The sequence below is a fragment of the Gorilla gorilla genome, chromosome X (assembly GCF_029281585.2).
Source record: "Gorilla gorilla gorilla isolate KB3781 chromosome X, NHGRI_mGorGor1-v2.1_pri, whole genome shotgun sequence".
Classification (NCBI taxonomy): Eukaryota; Metazoa; Chordata; class Mammalia; order Primates; family Hominidae; genus Gorilla; species Gorilla gorilla.
In genome coordinates, this window is record NC_073247.2 from 32,731,028 (window position 1) to 32,758,362 (window position 27,335).

The following is a 27,335-nucleotide window of genomic DNA, read 5'->3' on the forward strand; positions in this document are numbered from 1 at the left end:
AGACCAGTGCTGTTCCTATTTGGCCATCTTCTAGTTCTTCTTGATGTTTCATACTTTTAAGTGCTTTTCAGATTTGACATCTTCTCTCCTGTTTTAGACAGTTTGGGCTGCTATAACAAAGTGTCATAGACTAGGTGGCTTATAAACAACAGAAATTTATCACAGTTCTGGAGGCTGGAAGTCTGAGATCAGAGTGCTAGTGGGATCGAGTTTTGGTGAGGGCTTTCTTCTGGGATGCACACTGCCAATTTCTCTCTGTGTCCTCACATGGTGGAAAGAGCTAGCTAGCTCTCTGGCCTCTTCTTATAAGGGTACTAATCCCATTCCTGAGGGCTCCACCCTCATGATTTAATTGCCTCCCAAAGGCCCAACTCCTAATGCCATCACATTGATCGGGGCTTCAACATAAGAATTTTGGGGGATAGAAACATTTTTTAGTCCATAGCATCCCCATTACCCTATCTTATCATATATAGGCATAATCTTAATATCCTCTACTCTGGATTATCCCAACAGCCTTATGGAATGTTAATCTGACTTCAGCATTTTTTTTTAACCACTGTTATACATACCATTGGAATACCACTTTTACTTCATTACCAACCTGCTGAAAGAACTACAGTGGCTCCCAAATGCCTACCACATTGAAGCCAAATACCTCCATCTGGCTTCCCAAATTTTCGGTATGACCCAACTCCACTCAATCCAATTCAGTTTCCCATAACTAACTCCATTGGGTGAGAAAAAACTCAGCCTTAGTGGGGCAAGTATCCTTACTTCTACCCTACAATGTCATGCCCATTACTGTCTCTTTGGCTTTGCTTCTGATTCTCCTTCTATAATGCAACCCTTCCTACTCTTCCCCTTCAGATGATTATTCAATCTAAGCTTCATCCTTCAGGATCCATGTTGAGTTCCACTCCCTCCACATCTTCCATAAACTCTTCCCCAAGGACCCCAGTCCTTATTATTTTCTTTTATCTTATCTTCAACTCCTTTTACACTTACTTTCATTACCATGCAGTTGAGTACTTAACTGCTCTCCAAATGTTCAAGAATTTTAGTTTTATCTCCACAGCTAATCTTCTGGATCCTTACACTTCCTATCTCCATAGCACCCAGCAAAGATGCTGGGTATATTGAAGACAGTTGATATTTTTAGATCAATTGCTTGAAATGAATAAAACTAACAATTCAACTGAGGAGACTCCCTTTTACTGGGTCAGATATATAAAATAAGTATACAAAAATAGAACTTTCTAGAGTTGGGATTGGCAAACTAGGGCCAAATATGGCCTGCTGCCTGTTTTTGTAAATAATGTTTTATTGGAAAGCAGCCACATTCCTTCATTTATTCATGATCTGTAGCTGGTTTTGTACTACAGTGGCAGAGTTGAATAATTGAAACAGGGACCTTATAGTCTTCAAAGCCTAAAATCTTTACCATCTGTCTCTTTTCAGAAAAAGTTTGCTAACCCCTGCTCTAGAGGACAAAGTATAGTGATCTATCAGTTCTTACTATTTACATCCTAGCCCACAATATCTCTTTGTAGAGAAAATAAACTAATTGATAGTGAAGTTACTTCTTATAATTCTGAAATGTTTCCAGATATAATACCAAACTATAGCTGATTGATTTATTGTAAACTAAAGAGATAGATTTAGGGGGGAAAAGTGGAAAGCTATTTTATATCACTAGTGAGAAATTTATCTTGGAGCTTTTCCCACTGACAGAATGAAGAGATTTTTCAATCTTTTGCACTTTAAAGTAAGTCTGCTTATAAGGAGTAAAATTACTTTCCCTCCTGGGAAGGTACTAAGAAAACAGTAGCAGGCATAATGTGTTTTCAGAAGTCTCTTAAGTGATATATTAAGCAAAGACAATACTATATTATAATATAAGAATATAAGAAGAAATAAGAAATGAGGTAAAATCAAATGCCAGAAACAACTGCATATTAGCCAGCTTCTGAGGAAATCAAGGGATCACATTACAAAACATCATCTTCAAAGTCAAATTCAGAACCACTGTGACTGGTGGTTTATCTTCATCAAAAGCAACAACATCATATCACCTTTCCTGCTTTCTATGTCCCTGTAGTTGCTGTGACCTCTCATTTTTCTCAGATATTCTTCTAATCCTTCTACTTCTTTCCATTCTATTTTCTACTTATTTAGTGGACATCCATTGAGAACCTTCCTGGTATCTATAAATAATCTAACTAGCCTCTAATTTCTTCCTTCCACTATACACCCCTGCCAGATAAATCTTTTTTAAAATCTGGGTTTTATTATCTTCCTACTCAAGAATGACTTTTAAATATAGTTTAAACAACACTCTGGCCACTGCTCAGGACTTCAGAAATCTGACACTGTCCTTCCTCTCCCACTGCTGCCCGTTAGGCATCATATACTCCAGCCTAGCTGAATGTCTGGTCCTCTTTCCCCTCAAACATGTCTTTGTTCCCATTTCCCCCTCCACTTAGAATATTTTTTTCCATATTTATGTGTCCTAGTTCAATTCATACTTGAAGACCATATCATACCTCAAGTCATATGGCAAGTCAGGATAAAGTAAGTTATGCTGCAGAAACAACACGAAAAAGTTTATTTCTTGTTCACTCTCCATGTCCAACATGAGTCAGCAGTGGGGCTCTTGTAGTTTTTAATCAAGAAGTTGGGTTTTGGGCCGGGCATGGCCTGTAATCCCAGCACTTTGGGAGGCCGAGGCGGGTGGATTGCCTGAGGTGAGGAGTTTGAGACCAGCCTGGCCAACATGGCAAAACCCCATCTCTGCTAAAAAAATACAAAAATTAGGCAAGATGGCCTAATAGGAACAGCTCTGGTCTGCAGCTCCCAGCAGGATTGACACAGAAGGCCGGTGATTTCTGCATTTCCAATTGAGGTACCCGGTTCATCTCACTGGGACTGGTTGGACAGTGGGTGCAGCCCACGGAGGGTGAGCCAAAGCAGGGTGGGACGTCACTTCACCCGGGAAGCACAAGGGGTTGGGGGATTTCCTGTTCCTAGCCAAGGGAAGCCATGAGAGACTGTACCAGGAGGAACAGTGCACTCCAGCCCAGATACTGCACATTTCCCACAGTCTTCGCAACTGGCAGACCAGGAGATTCCTTACAGTACCGGGCTCGGTGTGTCCCACCCCCATGGAGCCCAGCAAGCTGAGATCCACTGGCTTGAAATTGTCACTGCTAGCACGGCAGTCTGAAGTTGACCTGGGATGCTTAAGCTTGGAGTTGGGAGGGGCATCCACCATTGCTGAGGCTTGAGTAGGCAGTTTTACCCTCACAGTGTAAACAAAGCCACTGGGAAGTTTGAACTAGGTAGAGCCCACAGCAGCTCAGCAAGGCCACTGTGACCAGACTGCCTCTCTAGGCAGAGCATCTCTGAAAAGCAGCAGCCCCAGTCAGGGAATTATAGATAAAACCCCCATCTCCCTGGGACAGAGCATCTAGGGGAAGGGGCAGCTGTGGGCACAGCTTCAGCAGACTTAAACGTCCCTGCCTGACAGCCAGCACAGCGGTCGAGCTCTGCTAAGGGTCAGACTGCCTCCTCAAGTGGGTCCCAGACCCCTGTGTATCCTGGCTGGGAGATACCTCCCAGTAGGGGCTGACAAACATCTCATACAGGAGAGCTCTCACTAGCATCTGGCAGGTGCCCCTCTGTGGACAAAGCTTCCAGAGGAAGGACCAGGCAGCAATCTTTGCTCTTCTGTGTAGACTTCACTGGTGATACCTAGCCAAACAGGGTCTGGAGAGGACCTCCAGCAAACTCCAGCAACCTACAGCAGAGGAGCCCTGAGTTAGAAGGAAAACTGACAAACAGAAAGGAATAGTAGCAACATCAACAAAAAGGATGTCTGATCAGAGACCATATCCGAAGGTCACCAGCATCAAAGACCAAAGGTAGATAAATCCACGAAGATGGGGAGAAACCAGCACAAAAAGGCTGAAAACTCCAAAAACCAGAACGCCTCTTCTTCTTCAAAGGATCACAACTCCTCGCCAGCAAGGGAACAAAACTGGACGGAGAAAGAATGATTTTGATGAATTGACAGAAATAGGCTTCAGAAGGTGGGTGATAACAGACTCCTCCGAGGTAAAGGAGCATGTTCTAACCCATTGCAAGGAAGCTAAGAAGCTTGGAAACAGGTTAGAGGAACTGCTAACTAGAATAACCGGTTTAGAGGAGAACATAAATGACTTGATGGAGCTGAAAAACACAGCACGAGAACTTTGTGAAGCATACACAAGTATCAATAGCCGAACTGATCAAGCAGAAGAAAGGATATCAGAGATTGAAGATCAACTCAATGAAATAAAGCGAGAAGACAAGATTAGAGAAAAAAGAGTTAAAAGAAATGAACAAAACCTCCAAGAAATATGGGACTCTGTGAAAAGACCAAATCTACATTTGATTGGTGTACCTGAAAGTGACGGGGAGAATGGAACCAAGTTGGAAAACACTCTTCAGGATATTATCCAGGAGAACGTCCCCAACCTAACAAGGCAGGCCAACATTCAAATTCAGGAAATACAGAGAACACCGCAAAAATATTCCTCGAAAAGAGCAACCCAAGACACATAATCGTCAGATTTACCAAGGTTGAAATCAAGGAAAAAAGGTTAAGGGGAGCCAGAGAGAAAGGTCGGGTTACCCACAAAGGGACGCCCATCGAAGGATATTTCGGCAGAAACCCTACAAGCCAGAAGAGAGAGGGGGCAAATATTCAACAATTTCAAAGAAAAGAATTTTCAACCCACAATTTCATATCCAGCCAAACTAAGCTTCATAAGCAAAGAAGAAATAAAATCCTTTACAGACAAGCAAAGGCTGAGAGATTTTTGTCACCACCAGGCCTGCCTTACGAGAGCTCCTCAAAGAAGCACTGAACACAGAAAGGAACAACTGGTACCAGCCACTGAAAAACACCAAATTGTAAAGACCATCAACACTATGAAGAAACTGCATCAACTAATGGGCAAAATATCCAGGTAGCAGCATAATGACAGGATCAAATTCACACATAACAATATTGACCTTAAATGTAAAGGGGCTAAATGCCCCAATTAAAAGACACAGACTGGCAAATTTGATAAAGAGTCAAGACCCATCAGTGTGCTGTATTCAGGAAACCCATCTCACTTGCAGAGACACACATAGACTCAAAATAAAGGGATGGAGGAATATTTACCAAGCAAATGGAAAGCAAAACAAACAAACAAACAAAAAAAACAGAGGTTGCAATCTTAGTCTCTGATAAAACAGACTTTAATCCAACAAAGATCAAAAGAGACAAAGAAGAGCATTACATAATGGTAAAGGGGTCAATGCAGCAAGAAGAGCTAACTATCCTAAATATATATGCACCCAGTACAGGAGCACCCAGATTCATAAAGCAATTTCTCAGAGACCTACAAAGAGACTTAGATTCCCAAACAGTAACAGTGGGAGACTTTAACACCCCACTGTCAACAGTAGACAGATTGAGACAAAATTAATTAACAAGGATATCCAGGACTTGAACTCAGCTCTGGACCAAGTCGACCTAACAGGCATCTACAGAACTCTCCATCCCAAATCAACAGAATATACATTCTTCTCAGCACCACATCACACTTATTCCAAAATTGACCACATAGTTGGAAGTAAAACACTTCTCAGCAAATGCAAAAGAATGAAAATCATAACAAACAGTCTCTCAGACCACAGTGCAGACAAATTAGAACTCAGGATTAAGAAACTCACTCAAAACTCCCCAACTACATGGAAACCGAACAACCTGCACCTGAATGACTATTAGGTAAATAACAAAATGAAGGCAGAAATAAAGATGTTCTTTGAAACTAATGAGAACAAAGACACAACGTACCTGAATCTCTGGGACACATTTAAAGCAGTGTGTAGAAAGAAATTTATAACACTAAATGCCCACAAGAGAAAGCAGGAAAGATCTAAAATTGACACCCTAACATCACAATTAAAAGTACTAGAGAAGCAAGAGCAAACAAATTCAAGAGCCAGCAGAAAACAAGAAATAACTAAGATCAGAGCAGAACTGAAGGAGACAGAGACATGAAAAACCCTTCAAAACATCAATGGATCCAGGAGCTGGCTTTTCAAAAAGATCAACAAAATAGACCACTAGCCAGACTAATAAAGAATAAAAGAGGGAAGAATCAAATAGACGCAATAAAAAATGATAAAGGGGACATCACCACCGATCCCACAGAAATACAATCTACCATCAGAGAATACTATAAACACCTCTAGGCAAATAAACTAGAAAATCTAGAAGAAATGGATAAATTCCTGGGGACATACACCCTCCCAAGACTAAACCAGGCAGAAGTTGAATCCCTGAATAGACCAATAACAAGTTCTGAAATTGAGGTAGCAATTAATAGCTGTGAATCTGTCTGGTCCTCAACTTTTTTTGGTTAGTAGTAACCAAAAAAAAGTTGAGGACCAGACAGATTCACAGCCGAATTCAACCAGAGGTACAAAGAGGAGCTGGTACCATTCCTTCTGAAACTATTCCAAACAATAGAAAGAGAGGGAATACTTCCTAACTCATTTTATGAGGCCAGCATGATCCTGATACCAAAACCTGGCAGAGACACAACAAAAAAAGAGAATTTTAGACCAATATCCCTGATGAACATCAATGCAAAAATCCTCAGTAAGATATTGGCAAACTGAATCCAGTGGCACATCAAAAAGCTTGTCCACCACAACCAAGTTGGCTTCATACCTGGGATGCAAGGCTGGTTCAACATATGCAAATCAATAAACATAATCCATCACATACACAGAACCAATGACAAAAACCACACGATTATTTCAATAGATGCAGAAAAGGCATTCGACAAAATTCAACACCCCTTGATGCTAAAAACTCTCAATAAACTAGGTATCGATGGAACGTATCGCAAAATAATAAGAGCTATTTATGACAAACCCACAGCCAATATCGTACTGAATGGGCAAAAACTGGAAGCATTCCCTTTGAAAACCAGCACAAGACAAGGATGCCCTCTCTCACCACTCCTATTCAACATAGTGTTGGAAGTTCTGGCCAGGGCAATTAGGCAAGAGAAATAAAGGGTATTCAAATAGGAAGAAAGGAAGTCAGATTGTCTCTGTTTGCAGATGACATGATTGTATATTAAGAAAACCCCATCGTCTCAGCCCAAAATCTCCTTAAGCTGATAAGCAACTTCAGCAAAGTCTCAGGATACAAAATCAATGGGCAAAAATCACAAGCATTCCTATACACCAATAACAAACAGGGAGCCACATCATGAGTCAACTCCCATTCACAATTGCCACTAAGAGAATAAAACACCTAGGAATACAACTTACAAGGGATGTAAAGGACCTCTTCAAGGAGAACTACAAACCACTGCTCAACAAAATAAAAGAGGACACAAACAAATGGAAGAACATTCCATGCTCATGGATAGGAAGAATCAATATCGTGAAAATGGCCATACTGCTCAAGGTAATCTATAGATTCAATGCCAACCCCATCAAGCTACCAATGACTTTCTTCACAGAATTGGAAAAAACTACTTTAAACTTCATATGGAACCAAAAAGGAGCCCATATAGCCAAGACAGTCCTGGGCAAGAACAAAGCTGGAGGCATCACACTACCTGACTTTAAACTTTACTGCAAGGCTGCAGTAACCAAAACAGGATGGTACTGGTACCAAAACAGATATATAGACCAATGGAACAGAACAGAGCCCTCAGAAATAACACCACACATCTACCGCCATCTGATCTTTGACAAACCTGCCGAAAACAAGCAATGGGGGAAAGATTCTGTATTTAATAAATGGTGTTGGGAAAACTGGCTCGCCATATGCAGAAAACTGAAACTGGGCCCCTTCCTTACACCTTAAACAAAAAAATCAACTCAAGATGGATCAAAGACTTAAACGTAAGACCTAGGACCATAAAAATCCTAGAAGAAAACCTGGGCAATACCATTCAGGACATAGGCGTGGGCAAGGACTTTATGTCTAAAACACCAAAATCAATGGCAAGAAAAGCCAAAATTGACAAATGGAATCTAATTAAGCTAAAGAGCTTCTGCACAGCAAAAGAAACTACCATCAGAGTGAACAGGCAACCTAGAGGATGGGAGAAAGTTTTTGCAATCTACCCATCTGACAAAGGGCTAATATCCAGAATCTACAAAGGACTTACACAAATTTACAAGAAAAAACCAACCCCATCAAAAAGTGAGTGAAGGGTATGAACAGACACTTCTTAAAGGAAGACATTTATGCAGCCAACAAACATATGAAACATGCTCATTATCACTGGTCATTAGAGAAATGCAAATCAATCAAAACCACTATGAGATACCATCTCATGCCAGTTAGAATGGCGATCATTGAAAAGTCAGGAAACAACAGATGCTGGAGAGAATGTGGAGAAATAGGAACGCTTTTACATTGTTGGTGGGAGCGTAAACTACTTCAACCATTGTGGAAGACAGTGTGGCGATTCCTCAAGGATCTAGAACCAGAAATACCATTTGACCCAGCAATCTCATTACTGGGTCTATACCGAAATAATTTTAAATCATTCTACTATAAAGACACCATCCATACGTATGTTTATTGCGGCACTGTTCACAATAGCAAAGACTGGGAACCAACCCAAATGCCCATCAATGATAGACTGGATAAAGAAAATGTGGCACATACACACCATGGAATACTATGCAGCCATAAAAAAGAATGAGCTCATGTTCTTTGCAGGGACATGGATGAAGCTGGAAGCTATCATTCTCAGCAAACTAACAGGAACAGAAAACCAAACACCACATTTTCTCGCTCATAAATGGGAGTTGAACAATGAGAACACATGGACACAGGGAGGGGAACATCACACACCAGGGCCTGTCAGGGGGTGGGGGACTAGGGGAGGGATAGCATTAGGAGAAATGCCTAATGTAGATGACGGGTTGACGGGTCCAGTAAACCATCATGGCACATGTATACCTATGTAACAAGCTTCCACGTTCTGCACATGTACCCCAGAATTTAAAGTATAATAAAAAAATACAAAAATTAGCTGGGCGTGGTGGTGTGCACCTGTAATCCCAGCTACTTGGGAGGCTGAGGCAGGAGAATCGCTTGAACCCAGGAGGTGGAGGTTGCAGTGAGCCGAGATCATGCCACTGCACTCCAGCCTGGGTGACGGAGCGAGACTCCATGTCAAACCAAACAAACAAACAAAAGACTTGGGTTTTAGAGTCTATATCTTGGCATGTGCTTCTGTGGATACCACAGGAGTAGAAAAGACATACGAGGATATGTGCACTGGCCGTTAGTGTAGCATCTTAAATTGTTCTTAAGGCTCTTAAAACTTCTGTCAGGTTTTAAAGCTTCTGCCAGGAAGTAACATATATTACTTCTGCTTCTGCTCACAGTTCATTGGCCAGAACAAGCCATATCGCCATGCCCAACTTCAAAGGAGATGGAGAAGTGTACTTCAATCCTAGGCCCAGACTAGGGTGAAGCGAGCAAGGCACTCAGGGGCAGACTACTAACTTCTCATCACCATCCTCAAGAATGGGTGGCTGATTCATTTTATTGATTTGAATGAGTATGGTTAAATTTGAGAAGGACCATTTCAAACATTAAATTCATTGAATGAATACACTGGTCGATTCCTGGGCACATATACGATTCTCTTGATTTAAAGCACTTGTCTGGAAACCTTTCTCACTTACTCAAATTGTGAAATTATTCACGTTGGTAAAACCTTCTACTCTGGGGATCAGAATAATAGATGTTATTACCGATGATGGTTTTATTTGATCTTCTAAAACTGTTTGTCATCCATTGGTTCTAAAATTATTCCTCGGTATAATTTGGAGCAGTTAAAACAGTAGAAAATACATAATTGGAATGAAAGCTCATTTGTTGGGATGCTTTTCTCTTCTAGGTGAGGTGCAATTCCTACAGACCAGAAGCTGCCCGAGAACAAGTCCAAATTGGTGCTCACAGTCCCCCTCAGTTTAGGTAAATGGGCAAATGGGTGACGGCAGTTTTTAACTGTGCATCTCCCCCCTTCCTCCCCCACCCAGCCATCCAAGGGCTCTACCAGATAGGTGATCTGAAAAAAATCCCACATTGTGAACGTGTGATTTCCATTTTGCAGCCAAAAAATATCTGGCCACACGGAAACTAAATATCTTCTTTCATTAGTAGTAAGCTGGTTTTGTCAGCACTCTCTCACCTGAATTTCTGCTGATGGTACCTGTGCATATCTAGTCTAGTGCTACATCAAGTGCCAGTGAGACTATACAAGACTCCAGAGGTAATTCGGAATCCGAATCATAGCTTTAGTATTACATCCCATTATCTTCTAGTTTTTGAAAGAGTCTCAGTAAACTGCTTTATTGGACTTACTCAACTGCTTACTTTTTTGTCCAAAAAAATAGCCTTTATTGTCTTAGGAAAGGATGAGATTTGATGTACTCTGCCTTAAAACACCTAGAGCTCTGGTTTATTTTGTTTTAAAGAATATCCCCTTTAGTAACTCTTATTCTTTCACACAGTCAACCAGCAAACATGAATGAATGGCCACTTTCTAAATAGCTCTGAACACAAAGGAGGATACATAGTATTATTCAGCAATTACAATTTATATCTAGAGTTAGAGAGTCTACATTTTGGCTTTCAGGTTGGATCATATTTTGAAACAGTAGCTTATATAAAAAAGGAAAAGGATTATGAATTGCAGTCTTATTTGTCAGAATGTATAAAACATTAAGTACAAATAAAATTAAAGTTAATATTACTCACCCTGTACTCGGTCGTATAGGTTGACAGAAATTTTCTATAGTACCGGAAAGATAAGTATGATGAGAAACCCAAAAACCATAATAATTTATATGTATTCATTCTTTGTTTAGGGCATTATATCTGGATATCTTTATATTTAATGTTTAAACGGATCCATTAGCATATTGCAAGAAAGCCATCTAAAATTTCTTCTATATTTTAAAATCTTATTCTTAAGATCTTGCCTTAGAAATGCTTCAGAAATTGACTATAAATTACCCACTAGCATAAAAATCTAATCACTATGTTGGAAATTTCTGCCCCACTGGGCTAAACTGTCATGAAGGCTGACGGTCTCGAATGTACTAAAATGTGTTCCCACTGACAAATGGTGCAGATGAAATCACACAGTAGATTAATTACTCAACAGATAAGTTTTCAGAAACTTATTTCCTTTAACTAGTTGCCTGTAATGTTGAATTTTACAGTGTATGCTTACTAATTATCAGCTATATTCTATCTTTAACACTTGCCTAGGGTGAATCACACTATGAAATATGCATCCCTACCCATATATTCAGCTAAAACGCAAGAGGTTATGAGGATTTTTTGGATACAGTCCATTAGATTTATTCAAATGCCCGTAGGTAACAAAGTCATTAGGGAAGAAATAGTCAGGGACTGAGAATGCTGAGTCTTGAGTCAACCCTTCGAACACGGAGTTGAGTAAGAAATAGAAGGGGGGAAGTTTTTTTTGTGTGTGTGTGCTGGCTTGTTACTGAGGTCTGCAGTAACTATAGATTTTGAGTGCAGCAGAAATCACACAATGGCAATACCACTTCCAAAAGGCAGCTACAATCCAAGTGCTGAGTAGGAATCCAGTCTTTGCTGTAGTTGGAAGCCTGTAAGAATGTGATATATTGGAGCTAACTCCAGTGAAGAATTATCAGTAATAACTAGATACCATTCATTCATTGATTGATTGTTGCATTAATCAAATTCTGGGCAACTGTGAGCTTCCATACCTAACACTAATTCAGAGAAAATGTTTTGCAGATTGAATGAATTCTTTAAAAATAGCTGGAAATGCAACAACATGGATGACTCTTATAGACATTATATTCAGTGAAAGAAATCAAAGACCAAACAGTACATACCGTGGATTCCATTCACATGAAGTTCAAAATCAGGCAAAGCTATGGCAATAGAAGTCAGAATAGTAGGTTATCTTGGGAGATGCTGTTGGTATGGAACAGGCAGGAGCCTTCTGGGTGCTGGAATGTCTTGATCTGGCAGATAGTAATATGGGCATATACACACAAAAACTGGCAAGTTCTACATTTAATATTTTGTATACTTTATGTCAGTTATACTTTCCATAAAGTTTTTAAAAAGTTAGAAAAACTAATATTGGTGATGATACAGTTTTAAAAGAATTTTGAAGACTGTTCGAAGAGTAATAGGGGCATTTGCTTGGCATTCAGGAGATGCTGGTTCTAGTCTGTTAATTTTTTCTGGAAATTTACTTAATCATTTTGGGCTTTAGCTGTCTCCCTGTAAACAGATTAAAAGAATGCCAACATTCTTTCTAGCAATATTCTGCTATAGTTTTATACAGAACCTGTTGATGTGCAAGAATTATATGACATACGCTTTGACATATCTTTTTTCAGGGTCAATGGTGCAATTAGTAACTTTGAAGAATTCCAGAAAGCTTTTAACTGTCCACCCAATTCCACGATGAACAGAGGCATGGACTCCTGCCGACTCTGGTAGCTGGGACGCTGGTTTATGGCATCCTGAGACAGTTGCACAGTGCCAGCAGAGGCTGCACTGAGCCTTCATCGCCCATTGCTTTAGGCCTGGAGACTTTCATTTTTAGTGCATTTTCATTATTTGGGTAGGTGACCTGCTTGGATCTAGACAGTATCTGTTCAAAGTTGTAGGGCTTATAAAGTGGAATATAAGAATGAACTAAGTATGTTTCTTTAGAAAATCAAACCAACAAAAATAAATCCCTAGGCTACTTTTGTTAAAATGCTCTCTGCTAAATTGTTGCTATTGTCCATTTTAGTGTGTTAGCCACAGTTATGTGGTCCATAGCATTTCAATCTATAGCTTTGTGGGAAGCCTAAATTGATGTATCCTTTAAAAGTTCAATCTATTAAACTTGTAGCCTCTCAATGATGAAGACATGTGCATGAATACCTGGGAGGGCTTGCTGCTCTGTGGAATGCAGTGCAAGTTTTTATGGACAGTAATTACACAGCATTCCTAAACTGTAAGGTAGTTAAATTAGAAATATGTTTGATCTCCATTTTACACTTTTTGATGAAGTTCTTGCCTTCAGCTTTGGAGTCTGTTGGAATGAAAATGTGTCTCACAGCTTGCATCTGATGTAGCAGATTGCCCTGTTCAAGTCAGCATGAACAAAGCTCGCAGAAAGGCTACTAGGTAACGGATTTGAGTTTATTCAGTAGAAAAAGGGGAATGAGGACATACCTTTAGGTCCCAGAAGAAGCAAAACCTCCTAGTTACATAACAGCAGGGAAACTAGGAGATGAAATCTCCAAAATTTTGTCCAATCTGTATAAACTGCAGTGATTGTCTGTCTGCTAGACACTTTTTTTTAGCCTAATTCTTGTTTGTTTCATTACCTTCATATGTGTGCATTGTACTGGTTTTGAAATGAGCAGACATTGAGAAAACACTTTTCTGATTCCCCATTAGGAACATATGATTTTCATTTCCCTTTAGTGCAAAGGAACAAACATCACATTGAGGAGGGAGAAATGTACCCTTCTTTTTCAGCTTAATGTTACCTCTCTCTAAAAAAAAAAAAACATTTTTGAAAAATTTCTTGATTGATGACATTCTAGAATTTATTGATTCAATTTAAAATTCCCTGCATAGTCCAAATAAACATAATTTTTACTCTTCAAGTCATCTAAAGAGTTGTGAGAAAGAGCAGTACTATGTGTTTTATCCTTAGAGCATTATCCTTCTAAGTGAACTCCTTTCTTATTACTGAGCGTGTGTGTGTGTGTGTGTGTGTGTGTAGGATAAAATTGTAATGGCCTTAAAGTTGTTACCTGGCATTTTTGGTTTCTTAAAATAAAATAGGCATCCCCCTACCCCCTTTACATTATTCATTATACATGAGGTGCTGGGTTAAGTGGGCCAATAGGAAAATCTCAAAAGCAAAATGACAAATTCAGATTAACCACAGGAAGCCATTGTGTGTCCCTGTGATTTGTGATTCTTTTAAAATATATATATATATATATATATATATATAAAGTGTGTGCCATGTCCTTTTGTAGCCATGGGAACGTTTGAAGGGAGAAAAATGGAGGGGCACCATCATGAGGAAACAATTATACTGCATTAGTCAGAGGAGAGCGATTTTCCCCTTGACTTCTTCCTCTCTGAATGGATAAACTTGTGAAGGGCAGCTACCTTGTCCTCCTCTTAACCTGGCTTAATGTGACCTTAGTTTGTATTTCTAAAAACAAGCAGTATTAGGTTGGAATTGTATGTGTCTTTTCTCTGGAGGAAGCATTCTGACTTGGTTTAGACATATAAGATACTCTGTTTTATTCCTGGACTTGGGTGTTTAAAATCAGCTGAGGTTTATCATGCTTATACGAATAGTGTTTCCCTTCGAGATTTCCTTTATAAACTCCAAATAAACACATTCCTGCAGGTCAGAGAAAGTGTTTGATAAAAGCATAGAATTATGGCTTTGGAAAGACAAACTAAGTCACTTGTTGGTTTAGCAAAACTGGTTGGTGATTAGTTGGGGCCCTCACAGTTTCTAGATGAGAAGCTTACCTTATCCTGATTAACTTTACTTGCTGTAACTGTTATACCGAAAATTGTAGGTAGGATGTCCATTACTAAAACAAAGCAGAACAAAACAACAAACCAAAAGCAGCAATACCAAATCATCACTACTAGCTAGAACAATGAGAAGGATTGAATTTCCAAATACATGCTTATGTTTAACTCTTCCAATTACATTCTCATTGTCCTTTCTCTTGGATACAGATTGCTAAGATAAACAGACACTGATTAAGTGGTAGAAAGAGAAAGGTAAAATGCAACTGGAAAGGAAAGAAAAAAGCAGGGAGAAGCTGGCCTATGGATGTGGCTTTGAAGAGAAGACAGGATTTTGGCATTCCTTGCTAAGCACATTCACTGGAGGAGAGCCATGAAGTTTTACAAAAATAATTATGGTAAATTAAAAGGATATTAGATATTGGATCTCAGACTAGGGCTGCTATAATACAGTTCTCTGATTCACACACCAGATGTTCTGCCAGTGAACTATTGTCTGGGCATTGGAAGGAGTTAGGTTTTTTTGTGTTTGTGAAAATCTCCTGTATCAGTAAAAAAATTTTCTAGATATAAAGTGGTTTTATTTGGGCTCATGACCATTGCCCAAAGTGTACTGAGCTTTTCACTAAGTGCTCAGCATTGGCCTCCTGTTCTCATTTATTCATTTTATGAGATGGACTTGGACATCACTAATGCAAACACAGGATTCATAAATTATCCTGAAGTTTATTTAGTGCCTTGCCTCAATGGAGCTTAAAGCATAGCACAGAAATTTTATCTTATTTAGCCCTGGAGCATCACTAAGAAGCAGCTAGGAACTATGGCTTGCCAGACAGATTATGCTTGTGCCAGAGAAGTGGAGAAGCCTGAAATCTCTTGTCAAGTATCCCACAGGAAGGAGAGGTAGTCTTTGGGCTTTGGTCTACTGACCTGTGGATTAAACTCTATCCCTTAGATTATTCCATTTCTAAATACATTTATTCAATCAGTATTTCTATAATCACTTAGCATTTGATAGGCTTCTTCCTTGATACATTTAACATAATGCCTCAGTTGCATATTACATTATGGAAGAATATACGATTGCTTCATATAACAACATTCTCATCACCAGTGACAGTGTCCTACTGGTTTGAAGAAAGATATTCTTGGATTATGAGTTTTATATCTAAATGGTTATTCTGAGACTGGTTGTATTTTCTTCTCCTACTCGTGAAACGATGTGAACAATCATTTTAAGGACAATAAAAAGTTGGTTGAAGGCTTTCTGTGTCTTTCTTTTTTAAAAATATTAAAATCTATTAGATCTGTTAACATATTCCGTCCTGTTTTACACAACATTTGCCAAAAAATAGTGTACAATAACTGTACTTACTAGCTTTCTTGGCTTAGAAAAGTGAGATTTGAATGCAGTAACTTTCTCCATAGACAAGAAGGTATTTACGAGGTTGTCATTATATTTTCTTCCAGAATGTAAGTCAGCAGATATGGTTTATTGCCTTTGTAATAATATTTCTATAGAGAAAGAGATGCCTCTGAGGAAATTATCAGTGATGATAGGGGATAGGGCTGATCTCACAAAAGTGACAATGAACATCACAGTTAGTTACTATCAAATCAAACAGTCTCTGTGTTATCATCATTCTTTAACAATCCAGTCAATTTATAGTTATTCATTCAGCACACAGTAACTGAGCACCCATTATATTTAAATCACCAAACTAGCTATATTTAGGTGGATAATATACAGTGTCTGGGCTTCAGTGAACAGTCTGGTCTAACATGGGAGATGGATATATAAACCATTTCAATTACCCTACTGAGTGATTATGATATATAAGTAAATCAGGTTGTGGTTTGGAACACAGAGAAAGAATTCTTCAACTTTTGTCTGGTGGATACTATTGGTGTTTCCTCTGCGCAGATCCCAGCAAATTCCTTTTACTGGGTGGCCTTATCTCATCTTTGGTCTGCTTTTGTTTCTAATTGGCTGTGGCTCTCTAGGATGGCTGCCCTCATGCTACTGGAGCCTCTTTGCCCAATGCACTTTCAGAGAACTGGAAGTGCCTCGTGACCCTTAGACAATGACTGAGTGGTATGGGACTCTGCATGCCTGACTACCTCCCTGAGTTCAGACAAATCCAGAGGCATACAATAGAATTTATACTGATTTCTCTGTGGTGTCTTTCTTTTAGCATTATGCTGACAGTGCAAATTGAGTCCCCTGTTGATTAAACACCTTTCTGGCACTGATATGTTCTAAGATCTGGAAAAGGCTGGGTGCGGTGGCTCACGCCTGTAATCCCAGCACTTTGGGAGGCCGAGGTGGGTGGATCACGAGGTCAGGAGATCAAGACCATCCTGGCTAACACAGTGAAACCCCGTCTCTACTAAAAATACAAAAAATTAGCCGGGCGTGGTAGCGGGTGCCTGTAGTCCCAGCTACTTGAGAGGCTGAGGCAGGAGAATGGCGTGAACCCGGGAGGCGGAGCTTGCAGTGAGCCAAGATCATGCCACTGCACTCCAGCCTGGGGGACAGAGCAAGACTCCGTCTCAAAAAAAAAAAAAAAAAAGAAAAAAGATCTGGAAAAGTAATAGTTTGTAGGATCCTAGGTCAGCCCTTCTGTGTAGTAGGTCATATCATCATCATGTACAGGAAATGGACATCAGATGGCACAGACTGTGGGTAATAAGTAGCTGAGTATGGCCTGTTTGTGCCCTTCTTGGAGAGTTTATTCTAGTTTCTGAGCTGATCCATGAAATGGGAATTTTTGTGTATAGGGAAGTGGCACTAGGAAAGATGCATATAAATGACAGTGTTAGATATGTATCTAAGTGGACCTGATCAAAATTTGCAAGAGGCTGTTTCCAATTAGGTTTAAGATATTTGCATGTGCCTCAAGTTCACTTGCTTTTTTTATTAAGATCACACTAGCTGTAGAAACAGATAATGGCTTAACCCAATTTATTTCTTGTTTTCATTATATACATAATGGATATTAATTATCAGTGAGTTTCTCTCCTCTAACTGGTGACTCAGGGACCCAGCCTCCTTCCATATTATGGTTCTGCCATTTTCAACACATGATTTAATGTATGCTCATCTATAAGAAGCCAGTGGAGGGAAAAAGGCCATGGAAGATACTGAGTGGAAGATTTGCAATTGTCCTTGAAGTTGTCTACATTACTTCTGTTCATATTCCATTGGCCAAATCTAACTGCAGGGGAGGCTGGGACATGTAGTCTAGCTGTGTGCCCAGAATGAAGAGCAAATGGGTTTAGTTCTCAGGGAGCATTCCCAGGCACACCTTATAAAGTGACGTATGGGGCAGTAACTTTGAGTTCTTTTGAATTTAGAAAATTGCTTTTGAGCACAGCACAATGAAAACTGAAAATGCCATTGGTAGCCTGCAGTTTATTCTGTAGGAGTCTTTTTAATTAACAGCTTAATTGGATAATTTAATCCCCGTTAGAATTGGAGATATGAAAATGAAAATGAGATACTCCCTGTGATCTGACAATACTGTGCTTTAATAAACACACCAAAGTGAGCCCGGAAATGAGCACCACAAAAGCATAACCATGATTTGTGATCAGTGAAAGAAAACCTGATCTATAATTTTAATTATTCCTAAATGGTTTAGATACATGTTTCATTTGAATGTGTATTTTGTTTTGTTAATTGGTTCAATTAGAAAGGTAACTGAACATAAGAATCTGTGGCAAAGCCATGAATTTATAATATGTTCTAAGCTTTTAAAATATATACCATTGAGAAAGTAACTAAAATACCCTACAAAATACTGTTGAAAGTGCAATATTTTCCAGTATTTTCAGAGAATTTATATACAATAGTTTTTACTTCTCCATTGATTATGAGATGAAAAATACTACTTACCATATTCTTGTTATATGCTTTCTCCACTTGAATGAGAAATTGAGGCTCAGAGTCCAAGAAATGAAGATGAGTGTCCATGTACAAGCCACAAAAGTGCTGTTCTAATTAATTCTGGCCGGAGACTCCACTTTACAGAGACAGAAAAACTGAGTAAGTTAAAATCCCAGTGTAAAAAGCTACCTAAAATATTGAGTATCATTTTCCCTGCCAGTTTGGCTGAAATGTCTGCAAATGTCCTAGACAAAAAAAGAAGTATAGTTTACCATTTGGAAGTACACTGTGTTAATTTCCAAATTGATTTAGAAGTCAGTGGAATCCCAGTACTTGGATAACAGTCAGACAGCCCTCCCACCCCAGTGACATTTGATGAATGTCAAAAATAGCCCAAAGCATATTTATTCCAAAGTTGACCAGATTTTCAATTGGCATCTGTATTTTTTTTTTTTTTGGCCTAATAATAATCGTAGTGAAAATGGCTTCTGTTTGTTGACACCCACTATGTCCTAGGCACTCTGCTGGGGCATGCCTGCTTTATGGCCAATCCTCACAACAATCTTGCACATAGTTGTTGCTATTCCAACTTCACAGGTGAGAAACACGTGACTTGTCAAGATCACATTAGTAATTGCAAGAGCCAGAAATAGTCAATTTTGTCTAACTTCAGAGCCCATTCTCGAATGTTCTCCTGGGATATAGAACAATGTTAACATGATTGTAACCTGTGACTTACTGAAGACTTCAGGTTATACTTCTATAGTAATCTGTTAGAAAATAATGTAAAGAAAGGAGTTTACAATAATTTATACTTACTGGTAGTTTCAAGTCCTTCAGAAAGGATTCTAGATACTGCTCTTTACTGATAATGCTTGTTACCATTTATTATGTATAAAGTGCCAAACATGTACTAAATACCTTATTTATATTATCTAATTTAATTATCACAACAACTGGGATACATATTATTATCTCTACTTCACAGGTAAGAGACCTGAGGCTTGGAGAGGTTAATGACTTCATTCATGATCATTTAGCTAGCAACTGGCAGCATGGATTTGAATCCAGTTTGGTCTAAGTGCTTTCTTAGGCAAACATTAACTATGGTAACTCTAAGTCCTGGATGTCCAGGCTGGGGCATCCCCTCAGTTCAGTTGGCAGACCTCCCTGAAATCTACCTGTGATCAGCCCCATGATTACCCTCACCCTGTCTGTTCAGTCCCTGAAACCAAAAAGTTTGTAGGTTACTTTCTCCAGAGAACAAAATCTTTGTGGCCCTGCCTATGGGTAGTTGAGATACTTTTAAGCAATCACCTTGGTTTTGACCCTATGATGCATTCTTTTTAAAATTTTTTTAAGATTTGACAACACTGTGTGTATTTATCACGTACAACACGATGTTTTGAAGTATATATACACATTATGGAATGGTTAAATCTCACTAATTAACAATTGCATTACCGCATGCAGTTATTTTTTGTGGGGAAGGCACTTAACATTCACTCTCTTTGCATTTTTCAAGAACATAATAAATCATCATTAACTACAGTCACCTTGCTGCACAATAGATCTTTTGAATTAATTCCTTCCATCTAACTGTAATTATGTATCCTTTGAACAACCTCTCCCTATCTTCCCCACCCCCCAGTCTCTGGCAGCCACCATTCTACTCTCTACGTCTATGAGAACAACTTTTGAGATTTCACAGGAGTGACATCACGCAGTATTTATCTTTTTGTTGTCTGGCTTATTTCACTTAACACAGTGTGCTCCAGGTTCATCCATGTTGTCACATGTAACAGAATTTCGTTATTATTATTATTATTATTATTATTATTATTATTATTATGAGACGGAGTCTCGCTCTGTCGCCCAGGCTGGAGTGCAGTGGCGCGATCTCGGCTCACTGCAAGCTCCGCCTCCCGGGTTCACGCCATTCTCCTGCCTCAGCCCCCTGAGTAGCTGGAACTACAGGCGCCCACAGCGACGCCCGGCTAATTTTTTGTATTTTCAGTAGAGACGGGGTTTCACTGTGTTAGCCAGGATGGTCCCGATCTTCTGACCTCGTGATCCGCCCGCCTCGGCCTCCCGAAGTGCTGGGATTACAGGCGTAAGCCACCGCGCCCGGCCCAGAATTTCATTATTTTTTATGGCTAGATAATTTTCCCTTGTGTATATATACCACATTCTTCCTCCCTTGATGGACGCTTAGGTTGATTCTACGTCTTGGCTATTGTGAACAGTACTGCAATAAACATGGGAGTGCAGATATCTCTTCAACATACTCATCTCATTTCCTTTGGGTATATACTCAGTAGTGGGATTTCTGGATCGTATGGTAGTTCTAGTTTTAATATTTTAAGGAACTTCCATACTGTTTTCCATAATGGCTGTACTAATTTACATTCCCACCAACAGTGTGTAAGGGTTCCCTTTTCTCCATATCCTTGCCAGCACTTGTAGCTTTATCATGCATTGTGACATTTGCTGTTACCTAGAGCTTCGAAATCCTGAGGCATTCTGGTATTCTACAGAGTATTTCAGTTTGCTTCTAGTAGGGGGGTCTAATATTTTTGTCTATGTAGGTTTATACCTTTCAAAAAATATATCTTTAGCTTTTTGAAGTGAGAGGGTGAGCAGATCTGCATCCGAGTCTCCTACACTCAACTGGAAGTCTACATTTAATTTTTTAATGGGGATATTTAATAAAAATTTATTTGGAAAGAAATGCTGCTATAGATACAGTTCTATACGGAATTATTGCCTTTCCCCGGTAATGTCTGTAACTAAAGAGTCTAAAGTTTCCTTTAAACTGTTGAATATTAGGAGGTTTTATTTTATACAGAAACCCATCCTATTTTTTCTTAGTTAATTGAATAAAATAAACACACACGAACATTTGGTATTTTTCATTTCTCCTAAAGACATAGAACTCAGCCTTTGGAGAATTCATCAGAGATTGAAGGAACCTATCTCTGTGTACCTTCCGAAGTTGCCTAGGAGTACATCTAGGAGAATGCTAGAGTGGATTTGTCACAAATGCTCTGGAGGAAATTTTTACATATCAACAAGGGCTAAGCTCGCTCCTTGGAGATTCACATTTCAACTCTCATTTGCACACACATAGAGTCTCTGGTGCAGATTGAGTTTGAGTTAATGCACATAGCTTGTTGGGAAGAAATCAATCAAAAACCTTTTTAAGGATAAATGGTTCTTTAGGAACAGAAAGTTCAGTATCTCAATTTTATTATAAGCATTGAATAAAAACCATTTTAAAACATGCAGCATATTAAAACTACAAAAGGCGCTAATAATAAAGGTATTCCCTCACCTAGGTCAGTTGGTGATATGTACTAAGTGATATTTAGAATAAGGAAAAAAATCAACTGTCGTTTAATGTCTGCCTACAACACATGAGGCAGAGTGCTAGTTGTCACATTGCAATTTGAGTAATCCAGGACTCTGGTGACTTTAGCCCAAAACTTCACGAACAATATTATAACAGCCTTGTCATTCCTATGCTTAAGAAACCTTTAGCGATGTTTTTCATGGTGTTTACAATAACATCGAAACAACTTACCCTGACTTAAAGGGCCTACAGGACCTGGCTCTCTGTTTCTGCTGTCACTTCTTCATAGCCTTTTTCTAGCTCCATTGGTGGTCTTTCTGTTTCTGTAAATTTACTAAACTTTCTCCTATCTTCTCAGTCTCAGGGCCTTTGCTGCTTTGCCTGAAATGCTTTTTGTATGTCTTTCACATAACTTCATTGAAATTAGGCCCCTTAACTATGTAGTCTGTCACCTCACCTGGCTCACACCTTCATAGATCTTACCACTGTTGCTAGTTTTCTCCTTCCTTCCTCCCTCCCTCCTTCCCTCTCTCTCTTCTTTCCTATTGTTTGTCTTCCTCCACTGTCTTCTAAGTCCCATGATATTAAAACTTTCTCCTGGGCTAGGCATGTTGACCCGTACCTGTAATCCCAGCACTTTGGGAGGCCGAGGTGGGAGAATTGCTTGAGGCCAGGAGTTTGAGACCAGACTGGGCAATATAGTGAGACCCAGTTTCTAAAAAAAAAAAAAAAAAAAAAAATTAGCTTGGCATTGTGGAGCATACCTGTAGTCCTAGCTACTCAGGAAGCTGAAGCTGGAGGATAGCTTGAGATCAGGAGGTTGAAGCTGCAGTGAGGTATGATTGTGCCACTGCACTCCAGCCTGGATGACACAGTGAGACCCTGTCTCTAAACCAAAACAAAACAAAAAAAAATAAGCCTTTCTTTTGTTTATGACTATATTTCTAGCATCGCTACTATATTTCCAGCACTCAGAACAGGGTCTGAAAAATAATAGGCCCTTGAATAAACATTTAGTAAATTTGTTCTTTCATTTCACCAATAAATATTGATCATTTACTACGTGCTTGGCACTCTTTAGGGGCTGCTGAGGATATTGCAGTAAACCAAACAGATGGAAGGTCTTGCTTCCATAGAGCTTATACTCTAGGAGACAGACAATAAAATAAATAAGTGGAACATGATATAGCAGATGGTAATACTTGTTATGGAGGAGAGAGGAGGATATAATATGTGGATGTCAGAGTGTTGCAAATTTAAACAGCATGGTCAGGAAGATGTTTGAGCAAAGAACCTATCTTGGAGAAGAGCCTTCTTGGCAGAGGCAGGAGTGAGTCCAAAGACTTAGTGGTAGGAGCATCCCAGGACATTTGTAGAAGAGCAAGGAAACTAGTGTGGCTGGAGCAGAGCGAGCAAGGAAGAGTGCAGAATGAGATGATGTCAGGATGAAAACAACAACATTCAGCTTGTCTATGGTCATATAGGCTGCTGCAAGAACTCTTCACTCTGTGTGAGATGGGAAGCCATTGGAGAATTTTGAGCAGAAAAGTGACAAGATCCAACCTGTGATTTCCATGATGACTCTGGCTGTGTTGAGAATAGACTGTGGCTGAACAGGGGAAGAAGCATGAAGACCAGTTAGGAAGTGGTTGCCATCATCCCAGCAAGAAATGATGGTGGCCGTGTCGAGGAGAGGAGCAGGGGAGGAAATGAGTGAATGAACGATAATAAAATTTAAGAAAGAAACGCTCCATCACCCTGTTACTTTGAAATTTCCACCTATTTCTTTTGTATTTGTGTTTTTCCATAGCCCCATGTATAATTATATGGCATAATTTTTATTCTGAGGATAATATGATTTTGAATCTTTTTCATCTAATAGCATCGGCCTGCATCCATAGGTGCTTCAAAATCTTTTTTTTTTTTTTTTGAGATGGAGTCTCACTCTGTTGCCCAGGCTGGATACAGTGGTGCAATCTCGTCTCACTGCAACCTTCGTCTTCCGGGTTCAAGCGATTCTCTTGCCTCAGCCTCCTGAGTAGCTGGGATTATGGGCGCAAGCCACCACGCCCGGCTAATTTTTGTATTTTTAGTAGAGATGGGGTTTCACCATGTTGGCCAGCCTGGTCTGGAACTCCTGACCTCAAGTGATCCACCCACCTGGGCCTCCCAAGGTGCTGGGATTACAGGCATGAGCCACCACACCTGGCAAAATCTTCAATTTTTAATGGCAGAATGATATTCTTTAGAGTTTCTGTGACATAATTTGTTCAATTATTTCTATTTAGAAATTTATTATTGATTTCATTTATCACTATTGTAAATAATAGAGATGAAAATCTTAATATGTAGATTTGTTTTCTTTCCTATAGGTTGTTTCCTTAAAATAAATACTTAAGAGTGAATTTACTTCATCAAAGGAGGCACGTATATGCTGTTGTGGCTTTTGAAATGCACTAACAAATTGCGTTCTAACAAGGTTGTATGCATGCGGGTACCTACCGGTTTTACAATAGAACTGGATCAGAAGTAGGTCCTGCTCATAAGAAAGTTACAATATAATGTGGGAAGAAGATGTGTAAACCATCAGCTGTAATAAAAAGCACAGTGAAGAACAGTGTAAGAAGGTACCACATTTAGAAAAACCTTATCAGCTTTAGGTGTTATTAATTTCATTTTTAGTAACTTTTGCATTCGTTAAATAAGTAAGGCTGAATGCAATGGCTCACGCCTGTAATCCCAGCACTTTGAGAGGCCGAGGCAGGTGGATTGCTTGATCCCAGGAGTTCAAGACCAGCCTGGGCAACATGGTGAAATCCCATCTCTACCAAAAAATATAAAAATTAGCAGGGCATAGAACGTGCACCTGTAGTCCCAGCTACTGGAGAGGCTGAGGAGGGAGGATTACTTGAGCCCGGGAGGTTGAGACTGCAGTGAGCCATGATTGCACAACTGCACTCCATCCTGAGTGACAGTGAGAACCTGAAGTAAGTAAGTAAATAAGTAAATAAATAAAGCGTGACTGGTTGTTTAATTTTACCAATTTGCTTTTCTGTTTTTACCTCTCTTGATATAAATTACCCACATATCAAGGCCCTTCACCCATTAGGCTATTAAGATTTTGATTTTTTCTCATTCTCCTATAAAGACACATGCACACGTATGTTTATTGCAGCACTACTCGCAATAGCAAAGACTTGGAATCAACCCAAATGTCCATCAGTGATAGACTGGATAAAGAAAATGTGGCACATATACACCATGGAATACTATGCAGCCATAAAAAGGACGAATTCATGTCCTTTGCAGGGACACGGATGAAGCTGGAAACCATCATTCTCAGCAAACTAACACAAGAACAGAAAATCAAACGCCACATGTTCTCACTCATAGGTGGGAGGTGAACGATGAGAACACAGGGGCACAGGCAGGGGAACATCATGCACCAGGGCCTGTCGGGGGTGGGGGGCTAGGGGAGGGATAACATTAGGAGAAATAGCTGATGTAGATGACGGGTTGATGGGTGTAGCAAACCACCATGGCATGTGTATACCTATGTAACAAACCTGCAAGTTCTGCACATGTATCCCAGAACTTAAAGTATAATAATAAAAAAGATTTTGATTTTTTTCTTATCAATTAGGTAAGTTTTTGTTGCTTATTATTCATAGACACTTACTTAACTAGAAAACAATTCTGCTACTCTCTGATCCTCATCTTTGTACATTTGTAAGTAGTGGTGTTCCTTTGTAAGGTAATGTAGATGGGCAGAATACTTCACAGAATTTGTCTTACTGAAATAAACTTTATACAGAGAAGTACAAAAGAGTTAACACAAATTTAGGAGGTATACAATGTTAAGTGTATATCAGTTAACTGAACAAATATTTACTGAAGCACTTAATAGATATTATTCTAGGGTTGGGAATATGATGAATAAGGTTGTAGTTTCCAATTGTTTAACAATTTGAAAATTAGTCATAAGGAACAGTAGATATATAAATAAATTTCAGCAGTGTAATATATAAATGAATAGAGGTGAACACAGAGTTCTTTGGAAATAAAACTGGATAAAAGTATTTATAGAGCTAAGCAATGAAAAAATTCTAATGGCCTCAGCTGTGAAATAAAAATAATACAAAATGAATAAGGCAGACAACTCAATAGAAAATTGGGCAGACGACTTGAACTAACCACAAAAGAGGATATTCCAAATTGCCAACAAATAGATGGAAAGGTGCTTAACTTCACTAGTCATGAAGGAAATGCAAATTTAAGCCACAACATGATTCAACTATTTACCCCCTCCCCGCTAGAATGGCTAAAATCAAAAAGCATTTAGACAAGCAGAACTCTCATAGACTGCTGGAGGGAGTATACATTTGTTTGGCCACCTTGGAAAACTATTTAACAGTATCTTCTAAAGCTGAATATACTTGTATCCAATGACCCAGCAATCCACTCCTAGGTATTAAGTTGTCATCTTAGTAGGTAAACAATGGTTGAATATTGGCAATTTTATATTGCTTAACCTAACGTGTACCCAGCAGAAATGCACACCTATGTTCACCAAAAGATGTGGAAGAATTTCACAGAAGCACTATAAGAGTCCCAAAATAGAAAGTATCCAAATGCCCATCAACAATAGAGAAGGTAACTAATCAAATACTGATCTACAATAACAAGAACAAACAAACTGCAACTACATGCAACAAGATGAGTGTTTCTCACAAACATAATGTTGGACGAAAAAAGCCAAACACAAGAGAGAACATACTTTATGATTCTACTTACATAAAATATAAAAATATGCAAAACGAATCTGTTAGAAGTCAGAGGAGTGGTTACCCCTTGGGGGTTAGGAACTGGAAGGGTTCACAAGGTGGGGCTTTTGAAGTTCTGGTAATGTTGGGTTTCTTGATCTGGATGCTTTTTACATTAATGATTTGTGCACTTTTGTATATGTATGTGTATTGCATCAAAAAGTTTAAAAAAAAACATCAAAATAAATATAAGAAAGTCCAAGTAAGTCCTCATTTTTTCCCCACAACAATCACTTTGATGCTTTTCTAGGGAAATTCTGAATATCAAATTCTTTTAAAAAGCTTTTCTCCCCTCATTTTTGGAGCCCTTTTTTTGCTGGCAATGGTAGGTAATCCTGTACTTGTTGCAGGAACATAGGTAAGAGACTAAACTGGGTGTGGGGTCCTGGCTGGGAAGCTTTCCTGGAAGAGATGAAGCTGGACCTGAGTTTTGTAGCATCCATCAGAGACAGCCAGGGAAGCAAGTGGATGGCAGACAGTTCCAGGGAGAGAGGCCAGGCTACTCGAAAGCAAAAAGGTATGGTAGGGAAAGAAAGAGAACCCACTGGGAGGGAGTGGACAGAGCTTGCTGGAGCTAGAGCTTGAAGAGTAGCTGAGGAGGGG

The 27,335-nt window shown here is 39.3% G+C and overlaps 1 protein-coding gene and 1 long non-coding RNA gene across 2 annotated transcripts in view; one reads left to right on the plus strand and one right to left on the minus strand.

Moving 5' to 3' along the window:
- Positions 1-13,012, plus strand: part of PHEX (phosphate regulating endopeptidase X-linked) — a 215,255-nt gene extending 202,243 nt beyond the window's left edge. Inside the window, exons 21-22 of the mRNA XM_031006124.3 lie at positions 9,987-10,063; positions 12,502-13,012. Of these exons, the coding sequence (XP_030861984.1) occupies positions 9,987-10,063; positions 12,502-12,604 (180 nt within the window). The 3' untranslated portion in view covers positions 12,605-13,012. The remainder of the gene's footprint in view (positions 1-9,986; positions 10,064-12,501) is intronic.
- LOC129530072 (uncharacterized) overlaps positions 1-24,480 on the minus strand; it is a 32,039-nt gene extending 7,559 nt beyond the window's left edge. The window contains exons 1-6 of the long non-coding RNA XR_008675603.2: positions 24,412-24,480; positions 22,532-22,624; positions 18,567-18,693; positions 14,663-14,727; positions 11,986-12,117; positions 10,850-10,883 (exon numbers count right to left, since the gene is read on the minus strand). This is a non-coding gene — a long non-coding RNA (uncharacterized lncRNA). The remainder of the gene's footprint in view (positions 1-10,849; positions 10,884-11,985; positions 12,118-14,662; positions 14,728-18,566; positions 18,694-22,531; positions 22,625-24,411) is intronic.
- Between the last annotated feature and the right edge of the window lie 2,855 nt (positions 24,481-27,335).